Raw genomic sequence first — 23,363 nt, forward strand, 5'->3', positions numbered from 1 at the left:
CCATCATGCTTTGGTTCTCCATTTTAGAATTGTAGCAGAGAATCAGAAGGCTTAGACCTTCACAATCCGCTCCAAGCCATCACAAAGTCTGCCAAATTGCCATCATAACCCACAGCAAGCTTTCTGAACTAATCTGGGATTTCAGTTTGTTTATTTTTTTGCCTCACCGGCCACCACATACACATCTGTCACTTTAATAAATCCACTTCTTAATAAAATCTCCCAAAATGCTGAATCACTATCAATCTCACCTCAGAATAAACTAAAACACAGAACAGCCCATTAGAAAGACCTTCACATTTCACATCTCCTGTGAACATGAATCGACACATATGTCTGGTGATAATGGGAAGTGGCAGAAAACAGAAACACAGTCGTCAAACCAACTGCCAACACAGCAGATTCCAGTCCTGTAATTCCCTCATGCTTCCCCTCCCCAAACAACACACACCAAGGACCTCAGTACGAATCACCAAATCTCCTCTCCCTAGAACTGAGATGACTGCAGGTGAGTGCAGTCCGCTCCTGTGATAGGGTTTCCAACCTCAGTGGCATGACTAAGTCAGCTCAGGAGAGGAAGTCACTTCAGACTAGTAAGATGCAGCCCAGAACTACGGGACCCAGCTTGAAAGTGTTTCTTTGGTGTCAAATCAAGTTGGTAAAAAGAAGGGATTGGAGCACCTGACTGGCAGACACTTTTTTGACTGACTCTGCTGAAATATTCTGCTGACCCACACATCACTGAATCAAAACGAGAACACATAATGGTGTGGTGAGCACTATCGTAACACGGAAGTAAACGCTAGCTAGCGGCCGGCAGTTACCCTGTCGGGTCAGCCCCTAACCGCGTGATGTTTATGTTCAAGTCATCCTTTGTGACCTTTTTACTATGGTTGTCAACACAGTGGTCCTTGGGCAGATCTATCTTTTGATTGATGCATAAACACACTTTGGTGCGATTATGTGTCTGTGCGTGACACGTGCTTTTGTGTGCGTGAGATTGTTACACGTGTGTGTGTGTGTGTTGCGGCTCTGTGCCTGCAGTAGAATACAGATCAGTTGTTTTTTTCCCATTCAAGTTCTTTCAGTTATCAAGTCATCTTGATCTTTTCACAGTCCCTAACGCAGCAACGGCAGTGGCTAAAGATACACACAGAACAAGGTGGATAAAGTGGTCTATGTACATTACATAGGAATTCACACAATTCCCTTTACAAGACCAATATAATTAGTCTCATTTTCTATTCTAATGCCAGAGTGAAAGAAAAATACTTTTCATACTTTACATTTTCAAAGTACAGTGTACGTTCATTCCAATGCAAAGTTAGTGGCATCAACCATAACTCAATAAATCAAAGTGACCATCAATAAATGGCAATGTAGAGTGAAGAATTTCCCTAAATGTTCTTGGAAGGATAAGCTGTGTACACATCCTATGACAGTCTGGTGTCTCTGTCATAACAGAGAGGATGACCAAGACACCAGACTGACATGGATAGGTCATCACTGAGCAGCCAGTGGGGCCAGCATAAAAGACACAGTTGTGGAATACGAGACAGCAAAGGATCTGGTAACAGTTTGCCATACAGCCAAGTGGTCGCAGCAAGCACAGCTCACCTAACACACTAGTAAGGGAGAGTTCACAGCAATTCTGCCTTTCAGGAAGTTTTGACTTGTCAGAAAAATACACATGTACTGGGAATAACAATGTCCATACATTTCACACTTGGGCACTCTAACACGTGTCCCTGTGTAGTGTAAGATACGGGTCGCAGGACCCTGGGGGCGGTGTGTTCTTCTCTAGAGCCCTCCGGCAAACATGTCTCTCTCACCACTCTCTCTAATGCCAAAGACCCAGCTGGCCGCAGGAACGTTTCCAGCAATAAGGGCCCCAGCAGCTCCTTTTAATGACTAAACCAGCAGGAGCAGAGGTGTGTGTGTGTGTGTGTGTGTGTGTGTGTGTGTGTGTGTGTGTGTGTGTGTGTGTGTGTGTGCGTGTGCATATGTGTGCTGGGTTTGGGGTTGTTTATGCATGTGCAAACAGGCAACAGAGTAACCAAAATTATTTGCAGGGTGAACACTGGGGGAAATGCCTAAAGGAAAGAAGGTACACACACACACACAATACTGAATGACATAGGGAACACTTAAATGGGTAATATGCTATGCAGTTCACTCCCAAAAAACATCTTGATTACTTGACTGAAGTTACAGAACCACGTATGACTGACAATCAATAACTATGAGGTGTATACTGTACATGTCTATGGAGAGAAAAAATGGTATGTGTGCATATATCTATTCCCCTTTCTTTCTCTTTCCCCTTTCTTTCTTACCCTCTGAACCACCTCAACGTTCAAGGACTTCTCCATAAACATCAGGAGAAAGAGATTAAAGTTCCTCAAGGAAGAGTGGGTTTGTAGAAGTGCTGAAGGCAGTTTGGTTATGTTGAGTGAAAAGGTGTGGACCAAAAATATGAGGGGGTGGATATGTCACTGACAGCCACCCCCAAACAACTCCCTTTTTGCCAGACATAGAATAATATGTAGGTTGTCAAAAGAAAACTACACGCGTTTGAAGTTGCAATATTGGACCGCATGAAGGAGGCAGGCAAAGGGTGTACGTCTTGAGAATGGTCAATCTGCATTCTGTGACCTCACATATCACACCTGCCTACTCTCTGACACTACTCCCTATGAATCTTCCCCTACAAGGAAAAACAACAATACCGTCTCAATATTGAAGTTGGAGACGAGTGGGATTGGGTTGTTTGTGTACTATTCGTCATGGTAACAAGGTTGTGAGACCACCTACTGGCCGCAGCAGGGGAGTGGGGTCAGTATGGGGTCAGAGGGGGGTTGTGAAGGGGACTACCGTGCGTAAGGTGTGGAACTACCACACTAGAATAAAGGAGGGGGTCTGGAGGTCTGGAGGTGGGCTCTTTCCAGAATCACAAGGGGCAGGCGCCTTGTGAGGGTTCCTCAAAGTGATCGCGGACGGCGCCGTCCCTCACGCCCTCTTCCGGGCCGCCTCCGCGTCCTGGCACTCGACGGCGGACAGCGCGATCAACATCTGGGCGGCGTAGTAGGTGGCCATGATGATGGCGCGCGAGTATGGGACGGGAAAGCAGAACTTGTTGACGGCGATGGTGAGGTCGGACACGATGAAGAGCACCGAGCCCAGGCAGGCAGACAGCTTGGTCCAGGTCCACAGGTCGTTAGCCAGCTGGACGCCGGCGATGGCCCTCCAGCCCATGAAGCCTATGAGAGCGATGTAGACGGCCACCAGGTAGGTGAAGGGCCCAGACAGGTAGGGGTAGAGCAGGGTGTAGCTGAGGGCGGACGTGGCCCCGATGACCAGGCCTGCGCGCAGATTCAGGGGCTTCATCCCAAAGGCGGAGGAGTACAGGATGTGGGTGATGGCGAACATCAGCAGACCTGGGGGGTGGGAGGGACAGAGTCAGTCTCATAGGCTCCCTTTAACGGCAGGTTCTGGAACGCCCTTAAAGAGCTCCACCTCCATGCCTCCGACCCATAGATCAGCTGAAGATGCTGGTGGACAGGAAGGTGTTTGTTTCTCTATACAGATCAACTCACCATGGCTGAAGTATCCTTGCTCCTGCCAGATCAGAAAGGCGTCCCCCAAGGAGGAGAAGATGAGGCCAGCCAGGATCTTGCGAGCACTGGCGTGGTCACTCAAGAAGCCGAAGCCGTGAGCCAGCAGGAACACCCACAGGCAGAAGATGGGCAAACACTTGATGAGGGCGCTGAACCAGGATGGGGTGGAGGTAGGTAGCCACAGGACAAAGTACACACAGGTGGCCTTAAAGAAGGGGACCAGCTTGGGACCCTCGCTCTTCACCTGAGGAGACAGACACACAGCACATTTAGGCTACTTGATATTCATCATTGGAAGATTCATTCTTCTGATTTTTTGTTCTTTCTTGAGCAACTTGTGTTGCTCAAGAAATCAGTTAATTTCCCCCCCTCAGTTCATTTCCCCCTCGTATAATGTATTTATGGAATCAGAAACCCCCATTTTTATTGACTGAATGAAACACAAACATTTGAGCCGTATGCATCTTTAACGGCTGATGTCTGCATAGAAATGTGTCTCATTCTTTCGGTCTTGTTTTCAAGTAAAATAATGTTGCACTGGGCATTTGTTGTCAGTTAGAAGCCGATACCTCAGGTAACTGTCGGTCGACGAGGGGAAGTATGGAGCTAAAGGCACACCAGAGAGGGCTGTGTACTGCTAAGCCAGCAGTACACGTGTTCTCTGACCTACATGAAACTGAGACCAGAAACCCTCAGCTCATAGGGGATATGAAAGCAGAAGCGAGGGAGCACAGCAGAGGCCACAGGCTCCTGAAGAGTTCGGTCTCACTCACCTTACCTTCTTCTTTTACTCCCTTCTCAATCCCTTTCCATGTATCTCTTTTACCCTCTCTGTCCCTGTTATTCCATCTATCGTTTTCTCTCTCTCCCCCTCTTTCTCCCTCTCGCTCCCTCTTTCACCCCTCTCCTATTACACACTATTTGTGTATGTGTGTGGCTGTTACTCTCTCTCCGCCGTTTTCCCAGTCTATCTCTGTCAACAGAGCAGGGGGCCCATGGTACAAGGGGCTGTGATTGGAACAGAGGGAGAGGTTTCAAGCAGTGTTCCCAACTGTCTCCCACCGGACTCATTGGGCTGGTGGAGTGGAAGCAGAGGCTACAGCCTGAAGAGCAGGGGAGAGGTGAGCAGCAGCATGGGGCAGGGGAACTGAGGAAGAGGATAGAGACGGGGGGAAGGGTCGGGGGAGGGAGCAAGGGGGGGAGGGAAGGAAGGGACGGAGGGAGCGAGAAGGTTATTATAGTTCAAGCCATTGGTGGAGAGGTGGGGTGTGTGTGTGTGGGGGGGGCGGGGGGGGAGACCCTGATTTCACAACTGCTCAATAACACCGCAGACCCCTCTGCTCAATCCGTTACCAGGATTGGTCGATGGCACTGAATCTCTGAACAAACAACAACCGTTTTAACCCCTCAGCTAGTTATGGGGGCTTATTGGGAGCAGATGTATCACTTTCACACCGCAGAGAGTTGCACTGACGCAAATTGATGTGAAGATGTCCATACGGGGACTGTCCCCTAGATGGTCCTAAAGCAGATGAGACTGAGGGGTTGTCAGCTGCTACCCCTTTAGAGCAGATGGCTTTTACTTTGTAAGAACAACTGTATGTGCCCTGTTTCCTCTGAGATTCCTCACCATTCAGGGCCAGTGTGTGTGTGCATGTATGTTAGCATGTATGTCTGTGTGTGTGTGTGAGTGTCTATTTAATGACACTGGGTCAGATATGCACGACCCTGAGGTCTGTTTCTCTGAAACCTGTGGCATGGTGTTCAGTGCCATGGTTCATGCCGTGTTCAAACTTTAGCCTGCTGAGCTCCAGCTGCAGCAATTACTATATCAATTACCTAGCCCAGCTCCAGGTGGTACTCCCTGTGTGTCCTGCTGTGAAAGTGCTTTAAAAGACATGTACTGATGGGGGGGGGGAGGGGAGGGGGGGGGAAGCTTCAATGTCTGTTGTATTATTTTGTGGATTTGTCTCCGGTTTGCCAGGTCAGTTCTGCAACATTAAACTGACCTAGACAGAGAGACAGACAGGCTCACAAAAAGGCAGACAGATACCAAACAGTACATCCCACACAGAGCCAGTTTAGGGGGGTGAGGGGGTAACCTTTAATATACAGTAAAACACTTGTTAAGGGTAGGATCCAACAGGAGTGTTCTTTCTTTGATAGCACGATGGCTTGGACATCATGTCTCTCAGGGAGACTGAGCAACAGGCCAGGATGACTTCAGCAATCTCCCACCAGCCCCCTTGTAATGAGGTCCTTGCATACCCCCAGCCAGGAGCTGTTGTCAAGGCAACAATAGAGTGGAAAACATTCTTGTGCTCATGCCCTGATGCAGGGCACATCATAACTTCAAAAAAATTAAAAGATATTTTAGTGTCAAAGTTTATTATGTTTCCTCAGTTTAACTTTAATTACATTATAAATACATTTATTTACAAGTCACTCTTTGTGCTCACTGAAATAGTTCATTGAATGTTCATGAAGTTAGGAGCTAGATAATGGGATGCCTAGTAGGTAATAGAGGCTTTAAGTCGTGGAGTTTGATCCACAGAGGGACAGCTTTGTGGCGCATGCGTTACTGCTGGGGCAGGCGGGGGGGGGAGACAAAAAGACCGTCACATGACAGGTTTTCCTTTCACGAAAGGCTTTTGGAAATGTGAGAAAAGGACGAAATAAATGGAAAAATCGAGAAGAGAATAGCTTGTGTTGATTCCTAAGAGTCCTAAGTCAAAAGTGACCGTCGAATGTTTGCGGATATGGAAGTCTCTTCAGCAATATTGAAAACTAATGGTTTTTCAGCTTCTCACAGAGAGCAGTAGCCTACTACTAATACAGGGAGCAGATGACCACTGCCGAAATGCAGACTGGAAGAAATGCGTGGGTGGCCTACAGTTGAAATCTGAGCGCATTGAGAAGATGGTGCACGCTTATTATTCGGCTATCAGCAATGCTTACTTGCATAACATACATACAAAAATGTATGTTCGCCAACATGACAGTGATCGATAAAATGCTATAGCCTTTCACAAGCAAGTTTATAACTGCTATTCAACCAGGCAAAAAACGTAGCCCATAAGACAATAGTATCACTGTATTCCCTTCCTTGACAGATTGACTAAATATATCCACTATACTACTGAAAAAATAATATCACAAGTTCGTGTTTATCTACATGTAGGCTACATACGTCAATACAGTTGTACCGCTGCAGTCAGTACTCACCACTGTGACTGGCGAGACCATCTTTTCTTCGATACCTACAGTTTTCGCAGAGACTGGTAGAATGGCACCTAGCAGGTCGCACACGGCGTAAAATATCTCTTGTTTGTATTTCTCTTTGTCAGACGGGATTGTTTTCGATTTCTTTTTGGAGACAGGCTGACATCAAGGAGGCGGAGAATTTCAACCAGGGTGGGTGGAGATAGGGCGTGGTTATAAAATCCAACCAATGACATCAAATAAACCAATTAAAGGGGCTTGGCTTAAAGGTCGAAATGGCTCTAAACTGGGAGGAGTTTTACCATTGTTTACTTATCTGAGCAGATGGCCAATATTTACATTTTGGTTAAAGAATAATGTTCATTGTTTTGTATACTTTGTTACGTTGTTTCCGTTGTTATCTCTGTTTGACATCATCATAGATTCTATGATAGAAAAGGCAAAAAATACGGTATCTTAACTAATGCTATTGAGTGTTCCAGTACAGACTTTGAAAACCAGTAAGGCATTCATGATCAACAGATTGAATGTGCTACTGACTTGCTTGCTTGTCTGTCAACATTGTGTTTTGAGTTGGCCACGATCAAGCAGTTTGATTCTGTGGATCTGGGGACATCTTCTGGTGAAATCATTTTTGAACGGATGTGACGTTGTCGTACCGGATTGGAGCGTGGCGTTAGTGAAATATACACACATCGCCTAGAACAGAGACGTTGAACATTTTCAACGAGTCTATTCAACCAAATTTCTTGTCATTTGTTTGAAGATTTTTTTTCTCGCCAGGACAAGCAGATTTAAAGTGTGATCATTGCCTTTGTAACTATTACTCGGTGTTTTGTTTTTCATCTTTCCAAAAGCTTTTGTCTTACAACGAACGCCAGCTACTCAACCAGCTGAGCTAGCTATCAGCATAGCTAGCTATCAGCATAGCTAGCTAACTAGCAACTTGGTTACCGAACTCAGCTCATACTAGTCAGACATCTGTCAAACGGACTCATCTAACGACGCCGTGGCACTGAGCTCTGGCAACTGATTAGATTTTAAGTGATACGGTGCCACAAAAGAGAACGTACTGGCCATGTTTGACAACCTGGGCAGAGCTAGTTAGCTTCTGAAAATCTAGCTTAGTGTGCTGGCTAGATAGCTAACGACCTAGCTTTTAAACCGTTTGAGCCTGGCTACAAACACGAGTCAGTAATCGCCACCTGTCAAGAGCCCAACATGGACTTTGAAAATGTACTGTCGATGGCCTCCCAAAACCAGGGCCTCAGCAGCGTACCAGTAAGTAACCATAAGGAGTTTTCTCAAGTTTACAGAGTGTTACTTAACGACACGCGTCAGACTAGCTAGTCTAACTCAAATGTATTGGCTTAAAGCCAAATGGTGTACTAGCTGAAGGCATGGGGGATAAAACGAGGATCATGTAAAAGCCAATGAGTCTCACAAACCAGACTGCCCAGTGTTAGCTGTTGAAGTGCAGCCAACGTTGGCTGAATGTTGCCATCTAATAGTATTATAGAAGTGAAACGAAATAAAATATGACTCTTAAAGCCCTTTTCAGTGCTTTTCACTTGAAGCGTGTGGTTGATCAAACTTTGGATCACAATATGGTTATACTATTGAAGTCACATTTAAGTTATAGGCCTAATAGAAAGTAAATAATCTATCCAAAGGGCAGGTGTTGGGTACCACCTTTTAAATGATTTAGAATAATCTGTTTTTAATTTCTCAGCAGAAGCGGTACAGTTTACAAACTGGACCACCGAAAAAGGATCCAAAAGTGAAAGGCGTTAATTCAGCTGCTGTGCAGGCGTTCTTGAAGAAACAAGAGCAGGAGAGCAGAAAGAAAGGTAAAACCATTGCAAGCATATCAGCCATTTGAAATTCCTATAATGCTCAAACATACGGTACATATATATTTAACCCTAGTGTTATCTTCGGGTCATTGTGACCCTTCAGTCATTGTGACCCCCCGACGTGTTGCGACAACTTTACCTCAAAAAAGTGAAGCATTTTATTTTAACCTTCGGGCTGTCTTACACCACCCACAGTGCGAAGGTTAAAATAAAATGCTTTTTATTTGTTTTTGTATTGGGTAAAGTTGTCGCAGTACAACGATGGGTCGTTGTGAACCTTTGTGTCATTGTGACCCGAAGGCAGCACAAAGGTTGAAATGTACTTACACAATGATTTCTCTTTGGTGCAGATCTGCAGATGAAGAAAAAGAAGGATGTGCTCTTAGCCAAAAGGGTTGAGTTGAAGTCAGACCGCAAAGCCCGTGCCATGGCCTCTCGAACCAAGGACAACTTCCGAGGCTACAACGGTGTACCCATATTGGAGGAACCTAAAAAGAGGAGGTCGAAGGGGGAGATGGGAGACAATCAGCCGAGGGGGGACACTTACGACGAGGACAACTATGAATATGAACAGACTGACTCTGAGTCTGAACCAGAGCCTGACCCGGTACCACAGAGGCCCAACAAAACACCCAGCAAGCCCTCCAAGAATCCCGGTGCTGGACCACCCAAGGGCGCCCCTCCACCCATGAACTTTGCACAGCTGCTCAAACTAGCAGAGAAGAAACAGTTTGAGCCAGTAGAGGTAAAGGCCAAACAAATAAATAAGAACGAGGAGAGACTTAGGACGGCGGAGGAGATTAGAGAGCTGGAGATGGAGCGCAAAGTTAAGAAGCAGGACAAAGGTAGAGATTCAAGGCCTCAGGAGAGAGACGGCAGATCCCAAGCCAGCTCTAGCTCTTCTAGAAAGAGCTCCTCTGATAAGGACTTGGGAAGGACTGGTAAGCCGCACAAGAGCTCCTCAGAGAGGCCCGTTCCCAGTGGGTCAGGGAAGAACCCAAAGCTTCCTTCGTCAAGCGAGAGAAGCCACAGTTCTGCCAGATTGTCTCAAGGAGATCGAGACAGAACCCGAGACAAAGACAGGGACAGAGAGACAGAGAGACCCAAATCTGCTACTAGCTTTTCTAGCTCTAAAGGTGCCTTAAGCAGCAAAGCCTCCTACAAGGGAGGATCCTCTCAGGTGTCAGCCAAACCACCAGCGTCTAGGCCCTCATCAGGCCATAGACCCCCAGCCGCAAGTGATCTTAATCCCAAGAAGGGGAACCCCTCACTACCTCAAGGAAAGCCCATTAGCTCTGGGTCTCGACCGCTTGGCACGTCGGGCATGGGCCAAAGACAACAGCAGGGTAGCTCTGGGCAAGTTAGATCTAACCAGGGCAGCTCAGTTCGGGGTGGACCTACTGGAGGACCCCCCAGGCCAGGAAAGGGAGAACCAGCAAGACCTGGAGGTAGCTCTTTGGTCAAACAGGGCAGTAACGGACAAGTCGTACGGCCTGGAGTTAACTCCTCAGTGAGACAAGGGAGCAGTGGACAACTAGCAAGGCCAGGAAGCAACTCTATGGTCAAACAGGGCATTAATGGACAACTAGCAAGGCCTGGAGGTAACTCTTTGGTCAAACAGGGGAGTAATGGACAGATGAGACCCACATCAGGTGGCCCTCCCAGACCAGGAGGACCTCCTCAGACCAGACAAGGTGGGGGTGGTGTCCAGGGTAGACCAGGGGGGGGTGGCAGCAGACCCTCAGGTAGTGGACCTGGGGGTGGGGGGCCAGTCCCTGGCCGGCCAGCTAGCAGTATGGGCTCTGGACCTGGTAAACCCAAGTGTACCATGGTGGTTGAGACCATCTCATCCAAGAACTTCGGTGGACCCAGGCCAGGAGTGCCACCTCGGCCAGGAATGCCAGCCAGACCTGGGATGCAACCTCGACCTGGGATGAGGCCTCCAGGTAAAAGACTGGAGAAATCATTTAGAGAATGTTTCTGAACACTTAATTATGGGATTATCTTATTTTGACCAGATCAGATGTTCTGTTATTCTCACATAATATTCTTCACTGTTACCAGATAGATGACAGTAAAGTAGAATGAAGTGGATTCTGCTTGACTATTGCTGTCTGTTCTCACCATGTATATGCCAGTACATCAGGACAGTGGGTTGATGCAGTTTTATTTTCCTGGCTGGCTGAATAGTGAGTCAGCAATCCAGGCCCCCCTTTTGTCATCCATCTTGGGTCTGTTCCAAAGAAAGGCTTGATTCAAATGGCAGCTTCATGTAGTGGGAGATTAAAAGCGAAACATTGGTAATTAACAAAATTATTATAATCTGTTGATCATGCCATGCTGTCTCCACAGGCACCATGCTCCCACCAATCACCTCCAGCTACAAGAGGAAGTATGAAGATGAGGAAGATGAGTATGACTCAGAGATGGACGACTTTATCGATAACGAAGGAGATGGGCAAGATGAAATCTCCCAACACATCAGGGAAATCTTTGGCTATGACCGGACCAAGTAAGATTCAATAACGAGCCTACAGAGCTAGGCCTGCTTGTTGTCCAAATACATCTTGTGTTTTCAAGACGGGACAGGCTTCTCTCAGCCTGTATTACATTTGCTCAACTCAAGGTCAACTTGTCATGGCATTCAGTTTGTACAAAATGTCATAACGTGTTGTATTCCTCACCCTAGATACAAAGAGGAGAGTGACTATGCATTGAAGTTTATGGAGAGCAGCTGGAGAGACCAGCAGAAAGAGGAGGCTAGAAGGTAAGTCTTAGCAGCGAAATTGATGAGTAGCTCATGCACACTGAATCATAGTTCTATTGCACATCCTCATACTTAACTATAGTAATTCCATATAAAAGGTCTCATCAATTTACAAAGGAACTTGCCTCTGTAACAGGCTCTGTACATTGAGAGTGTAGTCAGGAGGGCTGTACACACTTCATAGCTATGCCTGCAGATGGAGGTATTTGTCACGGTTGGTAACAATCTGGTCCTGCTGGGCTTGGTTGCTTTGAGGGCCCTGTATACACAATGTGTCTCAGAGCTGGAGTGCTGATCCAGGAACCCTCTATCTTATTTATTATGATCTACAATGGTAGACGAACTTTAGACCAGCACCCATACTTTGAGACGCTTGGGAATTTCAGGCCCCAGGCTTCTTGTTCATCCCTGACAAAAGTATTCAATGAGACTCATCTGATGTATCTGGATCAATAGCCTGTAGCCCTCAGGACTGTGGTTCATTATTAATGATGGCCCGGGCTTGGTGCCAGTAAGACCTAACGTCGGGCCAGTAAACAAAAGTAGTCTGAGGCCCCTATGGGCAGGTGCTCATTTTCCCCATTTAATTCATAGTAATCGTATTTCAACGTTTTCTTGTCACTGTTTGCAAAATCTTTGCTTTTTCTCGTATTAAAATGCATCTGTACCCCTCCTTTGCCCCCTTTTTGAGTGACACTACTGGTGTCGTCTTTTTGACCAATAATATTCGATGGCTTGTTTGTTTTGACCAATCGTAATTCATAGTGCATTTTAGAACGGGACCCAAATATGGTTAATGCCATCTCGACTGAAAAGTTAAATTCTCGCTACCTAGCTAGCATGAACAAACTTGTCTTACTTAGGCTACTTGCTTGACAACATCTCGGTTGGCAGTTATTCAAAACAACTTTTCAGCAAACTGGTTATGTTAACCAGTCTTGCAGTACTTGAATCAGCTGCTATCAAAAGGCTTTTATTTATGGATGAAATGCTGGTTTGCTAACTAGCAGCAAGACAATATAAAGTGGGTACTTTTTTTCAGTGGAGATGCAGTGTATTTAATATAGGCTACATGTCAATAAATTACGCTAAAGTACTTACATTTAATCTCTTGGTAACACACAACAAACGTTGCTGTTGTTTTTGGCCAATATTTTTTGTTTTTGCAATACAAACTGGGGGGGAAATACAACATACAACCCCCTTGTGGTTTCCGGGCCTAAAACACATGCACACGCAACAATAAATCATGCTTTAATATGAAGAAGCACATAATTCTATTATTTTTACTCAGTTCTGGCCCGTAAAAATGATATCCGGGTCTAAACAGACGGTAACGTTGAACCTAGATCTATTTTGACTGCTTGTCGTGGAATCAGCGTGTTCTGTCTGTGTGTGTATGACAAGAAGACAAGAAGAGCTTAAAGACGAAAAGAGCTTAAATGGAAAAACACCAAAAGGAAGCCCCAGTGCTGAGCTGAAGGGTGAACCTAGTTCCCCTCTGACGAGAGACAGAGATGGAGGCCATTTTTGTGCATGCAGACACAACCACTGTCCACCTTAACATATCTTCTGTTTTCTCTCCGCTTCTCTCAGTTTACGTTTGGGTATCAAGGAGGATGAGGAGGAGCTGCGCTTGGAAGAAGAAGAGATGAAAAGAAAAATGACTGCAAAACGGAAAAAAGTGTAAAGACATGAACACTGTAAACTTGCAGTATAAGAGATGGGGATGCAGTCAGACCAGGTGCATGGTTGCCTCTGTTACAATATTTATTTAGTCCCCTTGGAGAAGGGGTTTGCACTACGAAGAGAATTCCTCTTTTTTCAAAGAAATTAATATATTGTGGAACAGACCATGGCCTAGATTTTTGAAAGAAAAATCAATCATGCAAAGTAAAATGTTGATCACTTGTCACATTGAGAAGAGCAACCATGTCATATGTCAAATACAAAACGGCGACCAACGCTCTATTTTTATCGATTCTTATTTAATTTCATGATGGACAAGTGATATTGCCATTAGAAAATGTTTGTTCTTTTAAACAAATTTGACAAAAGTTGTCTAATAGTTTTTATTTTCATTAGTGTGTATTTTGTGTATTGTGAACACCAGACTATTTAAACGATAGGCCTACATTATATTAGTAAATTGATCGGACTTAAATTAACAATTTAATAACTTAAATTAAAAGGTTAATTTTACATCACAATTCCCGAAGTCATATTTGGTGAATAAATACAATGTAGATTATTTTGGGGGGTTTTGCCTTTTACGTGCATTTTACGTTTCTGCCTGTAGGACTACACTAATGATTAAGTACAGAAACCAATGTGGAACATGGTTGGTCCTGACACCACTGCAGTAAATCCTCTTGGGGACAGACTGGAGTCAATGTCAACAATTGACAGGAAATAGAGGCTGGACTTGACTGGAACTTTTTTTCTGAGGGTTGTAAAGTCATGGCTTGTAAGTGAAGCTCGTATAAGAAACCGCGTCCCTTCACCATCTCCCGGTGCATTGCTTGTGATTTTTAGCATGTTTGTCCTGATACTGCTGTGCCTCGGCTTCTGCCTCCTCTACATCCTCACCCGAATCCAAAAGCCCAAGAATTTTCCTCCGGGCCCTCGACCTATCCCGATACTTGGGAACTTGCTTCATCTGAATTTGGACAATCCAATGAAAGACTTTGAGAAGGTACAAAATACATCATGCAGTTGTGCTGTTTGCTAAAAATAAGACTTCCCACATAGCCTACAAACCTTTGGTTTTATAATTGCATAACAAGTCTTCCAATGTTGTGGGTGAAATGATTTATAGCTCTTACGGTGCAAATGCTGAGAATCAAGCAGTCAAACGGTTAAATGTCTCAAGAGCCTACGCATTTATTAACAATTGAACAGAAAAACAACCATCTTCAACACACAGACACAACACAATCTGCAAACGGTGGAAAACCGTGGTAAAGTTGGTTTGAAGTTCGATATTCAACAGATATTCGGACGCCTAGTATTGTTATTTTAACCGGGGTTTAGCACCGCTACGACCAGCCGCTTAGCCAATGCTTTTGGCTGCCTAAACAACACCATCCCAGATCACACCACCTCCATTGGCCTCTTTCAAAGGTTACATCTCAACATTCTCCTTCTTGCCAATCTTTTGTATTCTCACTTAGGCCTACAAGTCCCTCATTACACAGAGCAAGACCATATTCACATAATACATTTGACATTTTATAAATGTTTCATTTTATAAAGTTAGACATTCATTTTCTAAAACTAATGGCATAGGCTATAAGAAATAATTCCATCACAGTCTTATCAACATATTTATAAACAGGGTTCTGTGTTTGAGTGTAGATGGCAAAGCGCTATGGCAGCGTGTACAGCATCTACATCGGTTCCAGGCCCGCCGTTGTTTTGAACGGGTTTGAGGCCATGAAGGAAGCTCTTCTGACCAAGTCTACAGACTTCGCTGGACGACCCCAGGACATGATGGTTAACCACATCACCCGAGGAAAAGGTTTGAGTGACATAGGCCCACTTGTCTCCTTCAGCTTCATGAGTTTCTAGGCGTCAATTGGGTATGGCAGCTGCTAGAGCTAACCTCTGAAAATCAGATCCTATTTTTAGATGCTTGTTAAAATGCAAACTAGCTCGTAAAAATATAAATTGATGGATTTTTCACACAACATGAAATCTGAAATGCTGTCAAGTGGGACGGGTTTGCAAGCTGTTGAAAGGCTTTTTCACGCGCTGCTGGTCAGTCCTCCCGTGTGGGCGGAGACCGTTTTGTTCCATTGAGACAATGGATTTTTTTTTCTATTTAACCAATCCACTTTAATTTGACCCATAGGCGGAATACCCAGCTATCCCACGACCCCCCCATCCTGGGAAAAATATAATTTGTCCCCCCCAATAAATCACTGTAAACATAAGGAAACGTACATAATATTAATAATATACATTTAACATATTACAATGTTGGCTATGTGTTACAGCAGTAATTTTGGTGTCCCCCTCAGGAACTGCTCTTGAGAAAATGTCATATAATTGTCCCCCCCCAAAATTGATAGCAGATTTTCACCACTGATTTGACCCTACAGGACTGATATAATGGTACTGAACTGTATTTGAATTGATCGTGTCCTGTATCTGACAAGCATACTGAGCCTCTGCTCTCTCCAAGGCGTCATCTTGGTAGACTATGGATCCAACTGGAAAGAACACCGGCGCTTCGCTCTGATGACCCTCAGGAACTTCGGCATGGGGAAGAATTCCATGGAGGAGAGGATTCATGGAGAAATACAGCACATCATAGATTCGTTGGAGAAAAGTGTTGGTATGAGGATAGAGAACTCGGACATCAAGAAAAAAATCTAAAAGTAGGATAGCTTGGTTTTGTTTAAAGAAGAGCTTTGTACTAATGTTGTAATGGATATCAGAGTGTATGTAGATTGGCTTGTCCTGAGGTTATTGGGCTTGTTATCTTTGAGGCAGTGGTCCTGAATGCCAAGTTTTTTTTCCCTTAGTCATAGGTCAAGGACCTGATTGAAAGCAAACAGATTTGTTCCGTTTTTTTGGGGCATTCCCTATTCAGAATTTGACATTCCTTCAGATAGTTTTTTGAGGGTTAGAATATCTGTTGGCTAATTTTAAAGAGCTTGCACATTATGCACATTAATTATAATGAGATAATGTTATGGTTTGACCAACTGGCTGGCCGACTCAAAACACAAAGGCAAGACTGATGGGTTTATTGAAAAGGACAAGGGGTACGAGGGAGATCTGTGGAGGACAGGCAGGTGTTGGCAGGCAGGCGGACGAACGGGCGAGAAGGGTGTGACACGGGTCTGAAACAGGCAGAGACAAAAGCACGATTACTTTGAGCGTACTGCGATAATGTACCGTAAGTCAGGAGCCAACACTAACACATCTAGTTGAAGCAATAAGTGACTGGGAAACAGGGGTTGAAACAGTGTGGTGCTGATGAGGGAATGAGCGGCAGGTGTGACAGTTACACAGGTGGGATGGAGTATGTGGGCAGGAGAACAAGAACCTGGAACCAACACCTGAGAAAACAAGAACAGAAAACCTGGCCTGGATCAGGCCAGGGACTTAACAGATCTTGGAAAATGTCTACCTACTGTAGAGTCTGGGCTGCAAATGTTCTGAAATGTGTTAGGCTACTGCAGAGTGACTAATTTGAGTTTAATTATACTGTTGTTTGTTGGTCAGGTACGACCATGAACCCCCAGGTTATGTTCCATAATGCTGCATCCAACATCATCTGCCTCGTCCTCTTCGGTAACCGTTATGAGTACAATGATGAGTTCCTCACGACATTTGTCCGGCTCTTTACTGAGAACGCAAAGATGACTAACGGACCTTGGTCCATGGTGAGAAAGAATGAAAACGTCGGGGGTAGTGAAACGTAATAGTTGCAGTCTAGTAAATGCAGAATTTACTGTAATAAGAAAATTAAAAAATATATATGTATTGCCTGCAACTTTCCTGATGCTTTTCAACACGGAACTCAGGTGGCGGTCGTTTACACCAGAATGTGTAAGCAGATAAAGTATGTAATTGCAGCTAGTTCAAACCCAAATCTCTCTGTCCTGGTTGCCTGTCCCCAGATTTATGACAGTATGCCTATGCTGAGGAGTCTGCCGCTGCCTTTCCAGAAGGCATTCCGCAACGCAGACCTAGCTCAAAAGATGGCCCTTCAACTAGTGGAGGAACACAAGGAGACCAGGGTCCCTGGAGAACCCAGAGACTTCATGGACTGCTACTTGGAGGAGATGGCCAAAGTGTGTGACCGAGAGGCACAGTGTGACCATGTTTCGGTTATAGTAGCAGTACATATGGAAAGTTATAACCCTTGTGTGCTTTGGTGGGTACTGTGTGCTCTCTTTTCTAGAGAGATGATGCTGATGATGATTCATCCTTCAATGAGGACCAGCTGATGATGTATGTCCTGGACCTGCACTTTGCTGGCACCGACACAACCTCCAACACACTTCTCACCGCCTTCCTCTACCTCGTGGCCTTCCCAAACATTCAGGGTGTGTTCCACAGCTCCTGTGTCTGCATGCATCCTCATACACAAACCATGGAACCATGACGAACAACACTGACATATAGTAGGAATGAATTGACTGACCGGAAGTGTTATTTATCATATGAGGGACCTGGTTTTGTAAGTAACAGTGTGGATCCAGGATCAGTTGTTTCTGTTGAATGAATTCTTACGCGCAGTCCAGCACCTGATCCTATACTACCACTCAGTCCAATATCCTTGGTAAATACGACTCCAGGTCCATCATGTTCTCTTTGTCCCCCTGGCAGAACGCTGTCAGCAGGAGATAGACCAAATCCTAGAGGGGAAGGACAAGGTCAGCTTTGAGGATAGACACCAGATGCACTACATGCATGCTTTTGCCCACGAGGCCCAGCGTATAGCCAGCACTGTGCCTCTCAGCGTGTTCCACGCCACTACCAAAGACACCAGCTTGGCAGGGTACAGCATCCCCAAGGTGAGGGGCTGCAGTATGGTTCCACTGTGTATTGTCTTCCACCTAAAAAGAACACATGGAAACAAGCTCTCTCCAACTCTTTCTCTCTCTGTTCCCCCCCTTGTCTATAACAGGGGACTCTGATCATTCCCAACCTCACTTCTGTGCTCTATGAGGAGGGTTACTGGAAGTTTCCTAATGAGTTCAACCCTGAGAACTTCCTAAACGACCAAGGAGAGTTCCATAAGCCTGAGGCCTTTTTGCCTTTCTCCCTGGGTAAGGGACAGTCCCCCTCAAACCTACCCACTATTTTTTTTTAACTACTACCACAACCACTATTACTGCTACTACTGCTACCACTATTACTACTAGTCTGGTTGGTGGAGTGAGAACAGAAAAAAACAAGTTTGACAAAATCTCAGCTAATGAAAACATGCGTTCATTAATTCATCCATCTTTTCTTACATGAACTCCTTGCGTGAAAGAATGGGATTATTAAATAAATTGTTGTACTCTTTTTCCTACGTTCCAGGACCTCGTATGTGTCTGGGTGAGGGTCTGGCTCGTATGGAGCTCTTCCTCATCTTGGTGACCCTGCTGAGACAATTCCAGTTTGTCTGGCCAGAGGACGCAGGCGAGCCAGACTTCACCCCTGTGTTCGGAGTCACTCTGTCCCCCAAACCCTACAGAATGTGTGTCAAGCGGAGAGGGACCCGGCAAGGGGGAAACATATAATAATGTTTTTGACTAACCCTAACCCCCTATAGAGTGTTAATAAGTTACTCATTATAAATCATTCTTAATTTAAAAAGTTAAAGCTCAGAAGTCAAGCCCTACAACACTACTGGCTATCCTGTTCAAATGCTGAACCATTGTTGTGAAAGAGACGAAGATTGATACAAAAAAAAAAGAGTAGATTGTGTCTCTTTGTCAAGTTGAATAGATGTTCAGGGTCAGGAGAAAGTACTGGGTACGGGGAGAGCTCCACCTATGATCTCTCTCTGCCCTGAGAGTGGTCATGCGCTGGGAACTGTGAGTCTCTTTCTCTGTGATTGATGTAACACCATGACTGCCTGACCTTCTCTCCCAATCTGCAGATTGATAATACTTATATAAATCCAGAACTCAACTGAACTTTGTCACTCCGGAAGAGACAGACAAAAAATATTCCCCATAAGGGTACATAGAGGAGATTGGTATAATTGCAATTGGATGCAGTTGTATTCATACTTGACTTTCAGTTTAGTACTAACAAGGTCCCTTCTAGAGATAGTTTGTCATTCTAACCTCTACAAGTTTGGGACTTTGAAAACTGATGGCCTCCCCTTGAAAACGTGGGAAGGATGAACAGGGTTACGCATAACACGCATAACACCATACAAATGTTATTTACTGAGTTTGTGTTGCTTTGAGTAATGTGTGGAATGAGGAATTGCTGATTTTAAGTCTCCTTGGTGAATTCAAAATAAATAAAAGTGTCTAAATAATCACCCTTTTCTGATTTAGAGGATGTATATATACAGTTCACAAGTTCACTGTCAGCAAGTTTTCACAGCCTGCAAACATCTTATCAGTCTAATAAAAGTGTTGCATTGTGTAAGCATAAAAAAGAATGTGAAGACAACACAAAACTACATCTTTATTAACCAATCTGTAAGTGCCACAGAATCTTCTCCAAGAATCACACAACTTACACTATCAAGCTAACTTACATTCTAACACAACTACATCCAAGCTAGGGTTCCAATTTGTCACTTCACAGATGGTGGGTGTTGCCAGAAGAATGAAACTACATGAGGAGGATCAAGAATAACGCACAGGAATCTCCCAGGGTAACCACCATGCCCTCTCCACTCTGATGGTAATCTTTGTGCAAACAAACAGGCTGCATGTCCAACCGGCCAATTAGAAAGCCAGTTTCAGCCACTACCCATAAGTCTTTGCTTGTTATCTTCCATCAGGAAGGGTGGAAGGAGACGGAACTTGCTTCGGTGTTGATGGGCAACTGATGTATCATCTTCCTTATCAAAGAGGTTAGGAAAGGAAGAAACAAACACAATGTTTAAGTGGACCAATGACACTCCATTATTGAGTCACATGGCAAAAGTGTGTGGCTTCTCAGTTGTGTTTATATAGCAGGGAACAGAGAGCAGTGGGACAACAGTCACCCACACACATCTTCATCATGCTGGGCACACTGGTGCTGCTCTGGCTCTCTGTCTGCCTCCTTTTTTATCTCCTGCGGACACGCAGAGCCAAGAACTTCCCGCCAGGACCGCAACCCATCCCTATATTTGGAAACTTGCTGCAGCTGAATTTGGAAAACCCCATTGTTGACCTAAACAGAGTAAGGCTTAACGATATATGATGGATTGGTATTGATTGTATGTCAGTGAGCCATTAACTGCCCTGGGCTCATTGTGTAACTGGAGGGTTTTCTTCTTGTACGTGTCTCCGTTTGTACAGGCAGGCATTGTCCCTATTGCACAACGTAGTACAAAAGTAACATGATAAAAGGCAGTGTCAACCTAATATTCTTTTGTTCATAATTATTATTCATTATCATCGTTATGGTCACAAAATATTAACCTGTCAAACATTTGAACACAAACATTGTTAGGAGTGCATCAAATATACTTGATACAGCAACTCATGTTTCTCTTCCTCCCCAGCTGTCGGAACGCTATGGGAAGGTGTTTAGCCTGTACTTCGGAGGAAGACCAGCGGTAATCTTGACTGGGACTCAGGCCACGAGAGCAGCGCTGGTCAGCAAGGCTGTGGACTTTGCTGGACGCCCCCATGGCCTCCTCCTCAACCACCTCACCCAGGGCAAAGGTATGGAGATACTCCTGGGTAGTATTAACAAAGGAGGCAGTGCGAAATACGTTTTATGTCCTTTCTGTTCTATCGTTATTTCACGTTTTCCATCATCGACACACTTGACTCAGCATGAATGTACGTCTCTCCAGGTGTCATCATGGCGGACTACGGACCCAGCTGGAGAGAACACCGGCGCTTCGCTCTGATGACCCTCAGGAACTTCGGCCTGGGCAAGCATTCCATGGAGGAGAGGATTCTGGGAGAGACTGAGTATGTTAGTGCTCTGCTTGAGGAAAGCGTGGGTAGGTCATGTGACACTGTTTGAACTGTGTAGTGCAGTTTTTTGTACAATGGAGCATTGTTTCATCAAATTCCTTCCAGGTCTCCTATAGAAAATGAAATCAAATTGTAAATAGATAACATTCAGACAAGGTTGTTATATACAATGAACCTTGACCTGTTCTATGTTGCCAGGGAAGTCCGTGGACCCTCAGACACTTTTCCACAACGCCGCCTGTGACATCATCTGCTCCATCATGTTCGGGGTGCGCTACGAGTACGATCACCAGTTCTTCCAGGCCATGATCAGGATGATGGCAGAGAACTCCAAGATAGCCAACGGCCCCTGGGGCATGGTACGGAAGGATCTGTAGATGTCGCTGGCCAACAAGTTCACCAATCAGTTTGAACGAATATATATGTCTCTATATCAATTCTTCTCTCTCACTTTCTCTCTCACACAGATCTATGACACCATGCCACTACTGAGGAGTCTCCCCCTGCCTTTCAAGAGAGCTCTGAGAGACTACAACACCGTCAAGCTCCATGTCCTGGAGATCATCCAGAAACACAGGGCCACCCGCGTCCCGCTGCAGCCCAGAGACGTCATCGACTGCTACCTCGACCAGATGGACAAGAGGGTAGGGCGTTGCAGAAGTGGTCTGATGACAAAGACCATGCCCACTTGAAAAATCATGACGTAAAGAGGCTTGGAGGGCAGTTCTATTCATGAGGACTTGGGTGACGAAAGCAGCCTTGTTTTCTCCTGTTCTTTGTTTGGTTTGAGAGATGACGACAGTTCACTGTTTGATGACGACCAGATGATCACTCTTCTGCTGGACCTGCTGTTTGCTGGGACGGACACCACCTCTAACACTATTCGCAGCACCATCCTTTACCTCATGACACACCCAGAGGTGCAGGGTCAGTCTGCCAGCCTCTCTGTGTGTCTCTCTGTCTTTTTGTTTCTCTATTTTCTGGCCTCTCTGTCTGTCTGTCTGCATCACACCTCTATTGCCATGACAATGTTCCTCAGTGGTTGTTTCCCTGTCCTCATCCACAGAGCGCTGTCAGCAGGAGATAGACACAGTCCTGGAGGGTAGGACCCAGGTCAGCTTCGAGGACAGACACAAGATGCCCTACATGCAGGCTGTGATCCAGGAGTCACAGCGCTACGCCAGTACTTTGCCCCTCAGTGTGTTCCACTGCACCACTAGGGACACAGAGCTGATGGGGTACAGCATTCCCAAGGTCAGGGTCCAGGCACCAAAACAGGTTTCATTCAGAAGAGGGGATAGGGATACAGTCACACTGCCAACATTTACCAACAGAAAACAATTACTTTGCAGTAGGGAATTTTGACACGTAAAAAAGGTTTACACTGTAGATAGTTTAGTCCTCAGGATTCCTCTACCAGTCCCACCCTGGTCCCTTTCAGACAAAGCCCTAACTCATACATCCTTCTTTGACCCTTCTTCCCTACTAAAACACAATATCGGTTTCTCAAATGATTCTGTCCTTCCAGGGGACTCTGGTCATCCCCAACCTGTCCTCTGTGCTCAATGAGGCGGGTCAGTGGAAGTTTCCTAATGAGTTCAACCCTGAGAACTTCCTCAACGACCAGGGAGAGATACAGAAAAATGAGTCCTTCATGCCTTTCTCTGTCGGTGAGAGGTCACGCTAATCTTATTTTTACATAATCTCATTTCAGAACAGTGGTATTGAAAGTTGATTCGGAGGTATTGGGTTCTAAATCACGCTTGATCTTGTTCATCATTTAGATTACTTACAGGATTACTTGTATTTTATATGGACAGCTAGGTGGGAGAAAGATGTCATTGTAATGTCAGCGTTTAATCTTCCAGGACCTCGTATGTGTCTGGGTGAGGGTCTGGCTCGTATGGAGCTCTTCCTCATCTTGGTGACCCTGCTGAGACGATTCCAGTTTGTCTGGCCAGAGGACGCAGGCGAGCCAGACTTCACCCCTGTGTTCGGAGTCACTCAGGCACCTAAACCCTACAACATAAATGTCCGGATACGAAATTGCCAGGAAGGCTGAAGACGCAGACAGCCTGTTGTCTAGATTACGGCCCTGGAGGCTTGGGAGTGTTGTCTTTATTGTGTACCGTGTTGAAACTCTCATAATGACAAATACTTTGATGTACAAGGATTCGTATAAACACTAACACGTCTTCTTCTGTGCTCTTTCATCAAGTCTTTCTTTCTATATTGATTGACTACACTGGGGAAATCCAGAGAATTTATGAGCAGTCCAACTGATAAAAATACT

General features: G+C 45.2%; 4 protein-coding genes across 5 annotated transcripts; 3 read left to right on the top strand and 1 right to left on the bottom strand.

Annotated features, from left to right (window-relative positions):
* Nucleotides 1–2,256: 2,256 nt before the first annotated feature.
* Nucleotides 2,257–7,003, bottom strand: tmem86a (transmembrane protein 86A). Its single transcript, XM_062462008.1, has 3 exons — nt 6,843–7,003; nt 3,597–3,861; nt 2,257–3,437 (listed from the first exon to the last, which is right to left on the bottom strand). The coding sequence occupies exons 1-3, from the start codon at nt 6,861–6,863 to the stop codon at nt 3,010–3,012; spliced, it is 714 nt and encodes a 237-aa protein (XP_062317992.1). The 5' UTR covers nt 6,864–7,003; the 3' UTR covers nt 2,257–3,009.
* Nucleotides 7,004–7,449: 446 nt separating this feature from the next.
* Nucleotides 7,450–13,696, top strand: spty2d1 (SPT2 chromatin protein domain containing 1). Of its 2 annotated transcripts, none has more exons than XM_062462002.1 (6): nt 7,450–8,120; nt 8,575–8,689; nt 9,046–10,641; nt 11,048–11,207; nt 11,385–11,462; nt 13,059–13,695. In XM_062462002.1, exons 1-6 carry the CDS (start codon nt 8,061–8,063, stop codon nt 13,150–13,152), a joined length of 2,103 nt encoding a protein of 700 aa, XP_062317986.1. In that variant the 5' UTR covers nt 7,450–8,060; the 3' UTR covers nt 13,153–13,695. The 2 variants fall into 2 exon arrangements, with proteins under 2 accessions (XP_062317986.1, XP_062317988.1); XM_062462004.1 differs by having other exon boundaries at nt 8,005–8,120; nt 8,572–8,689; nt 13,059–13,696.
* Nucleotides 13,697–13,839: 143 nt separating this feature from the next.
* On the top strand, nt 13,840–19,468 carry LOC134021314 (cytochrome P450 2F2-like). The gene is made up of 9 exons (XM_062462005.1): nt 13,840–14,157; nt 14,820–14,982; nt 15,649–15,801; nt 16,698–16,858; nt 17,096–17,269; nt 17,380–17,524; nt 17,808–17,995; nt 18,109–18,250; nt 18,507–19,468. Exons 1-9 carry the CDS (start codon nt 13,999–14,001, stop codon nt 18,707–18,709), a joined length of 1,488 nt encoding a protein of 495 aa, XP_062317989.1. The 5' UTR covers nt 13,840–13,998; the 3' UTR covers nt 18,710–19,468.
* Nucleotides 19,469–19,932: 464 nt separating this feature from the next.
* Nucleotides 19,933–23,275, top strand: LOC134021315 (cytochrome P450 2F2-like). Its single transcript, XM_062462006.1, has 9 exons — nt 19,933–20,321; nt 20,647–20,809; nt 20,944–21,096; nt 21,269–21,429; nt 21,538–21,713; nt 21,858–21,997; nt 22,137–22,324; nt 22,599–22,740; nt 22,939–23,275. The coding sequence occupies exons 1-9, from the start codon at nt 20,160–20,162 to the stop codon at nt 23,130–23,132; spliced, it is 1,479 nt and encodes a 492-aa protein (XP_062317990.1). The 5' UTR covers nt 19,933–20,159; the 3' UTR covers nt 23,133–23,275.
* The last annotated feature ends 88 nt before the right edge of the window (nt 23,276–23,363 follow it).

The sequence above is a fragment of the Osmerus eperlanus genome, chromosome 5, assembly GCF_963692335.1.
Source record: "Osmerus eperlanus chromosome 5, fOsmEpe2.1, whole genome shotgun sequence".
NCBI lineage: Eukaryota > Metazoa > Chordata > Actinopteri > Osmeriformes > Osmeridae > Osmerus > Osmerus eperlanus.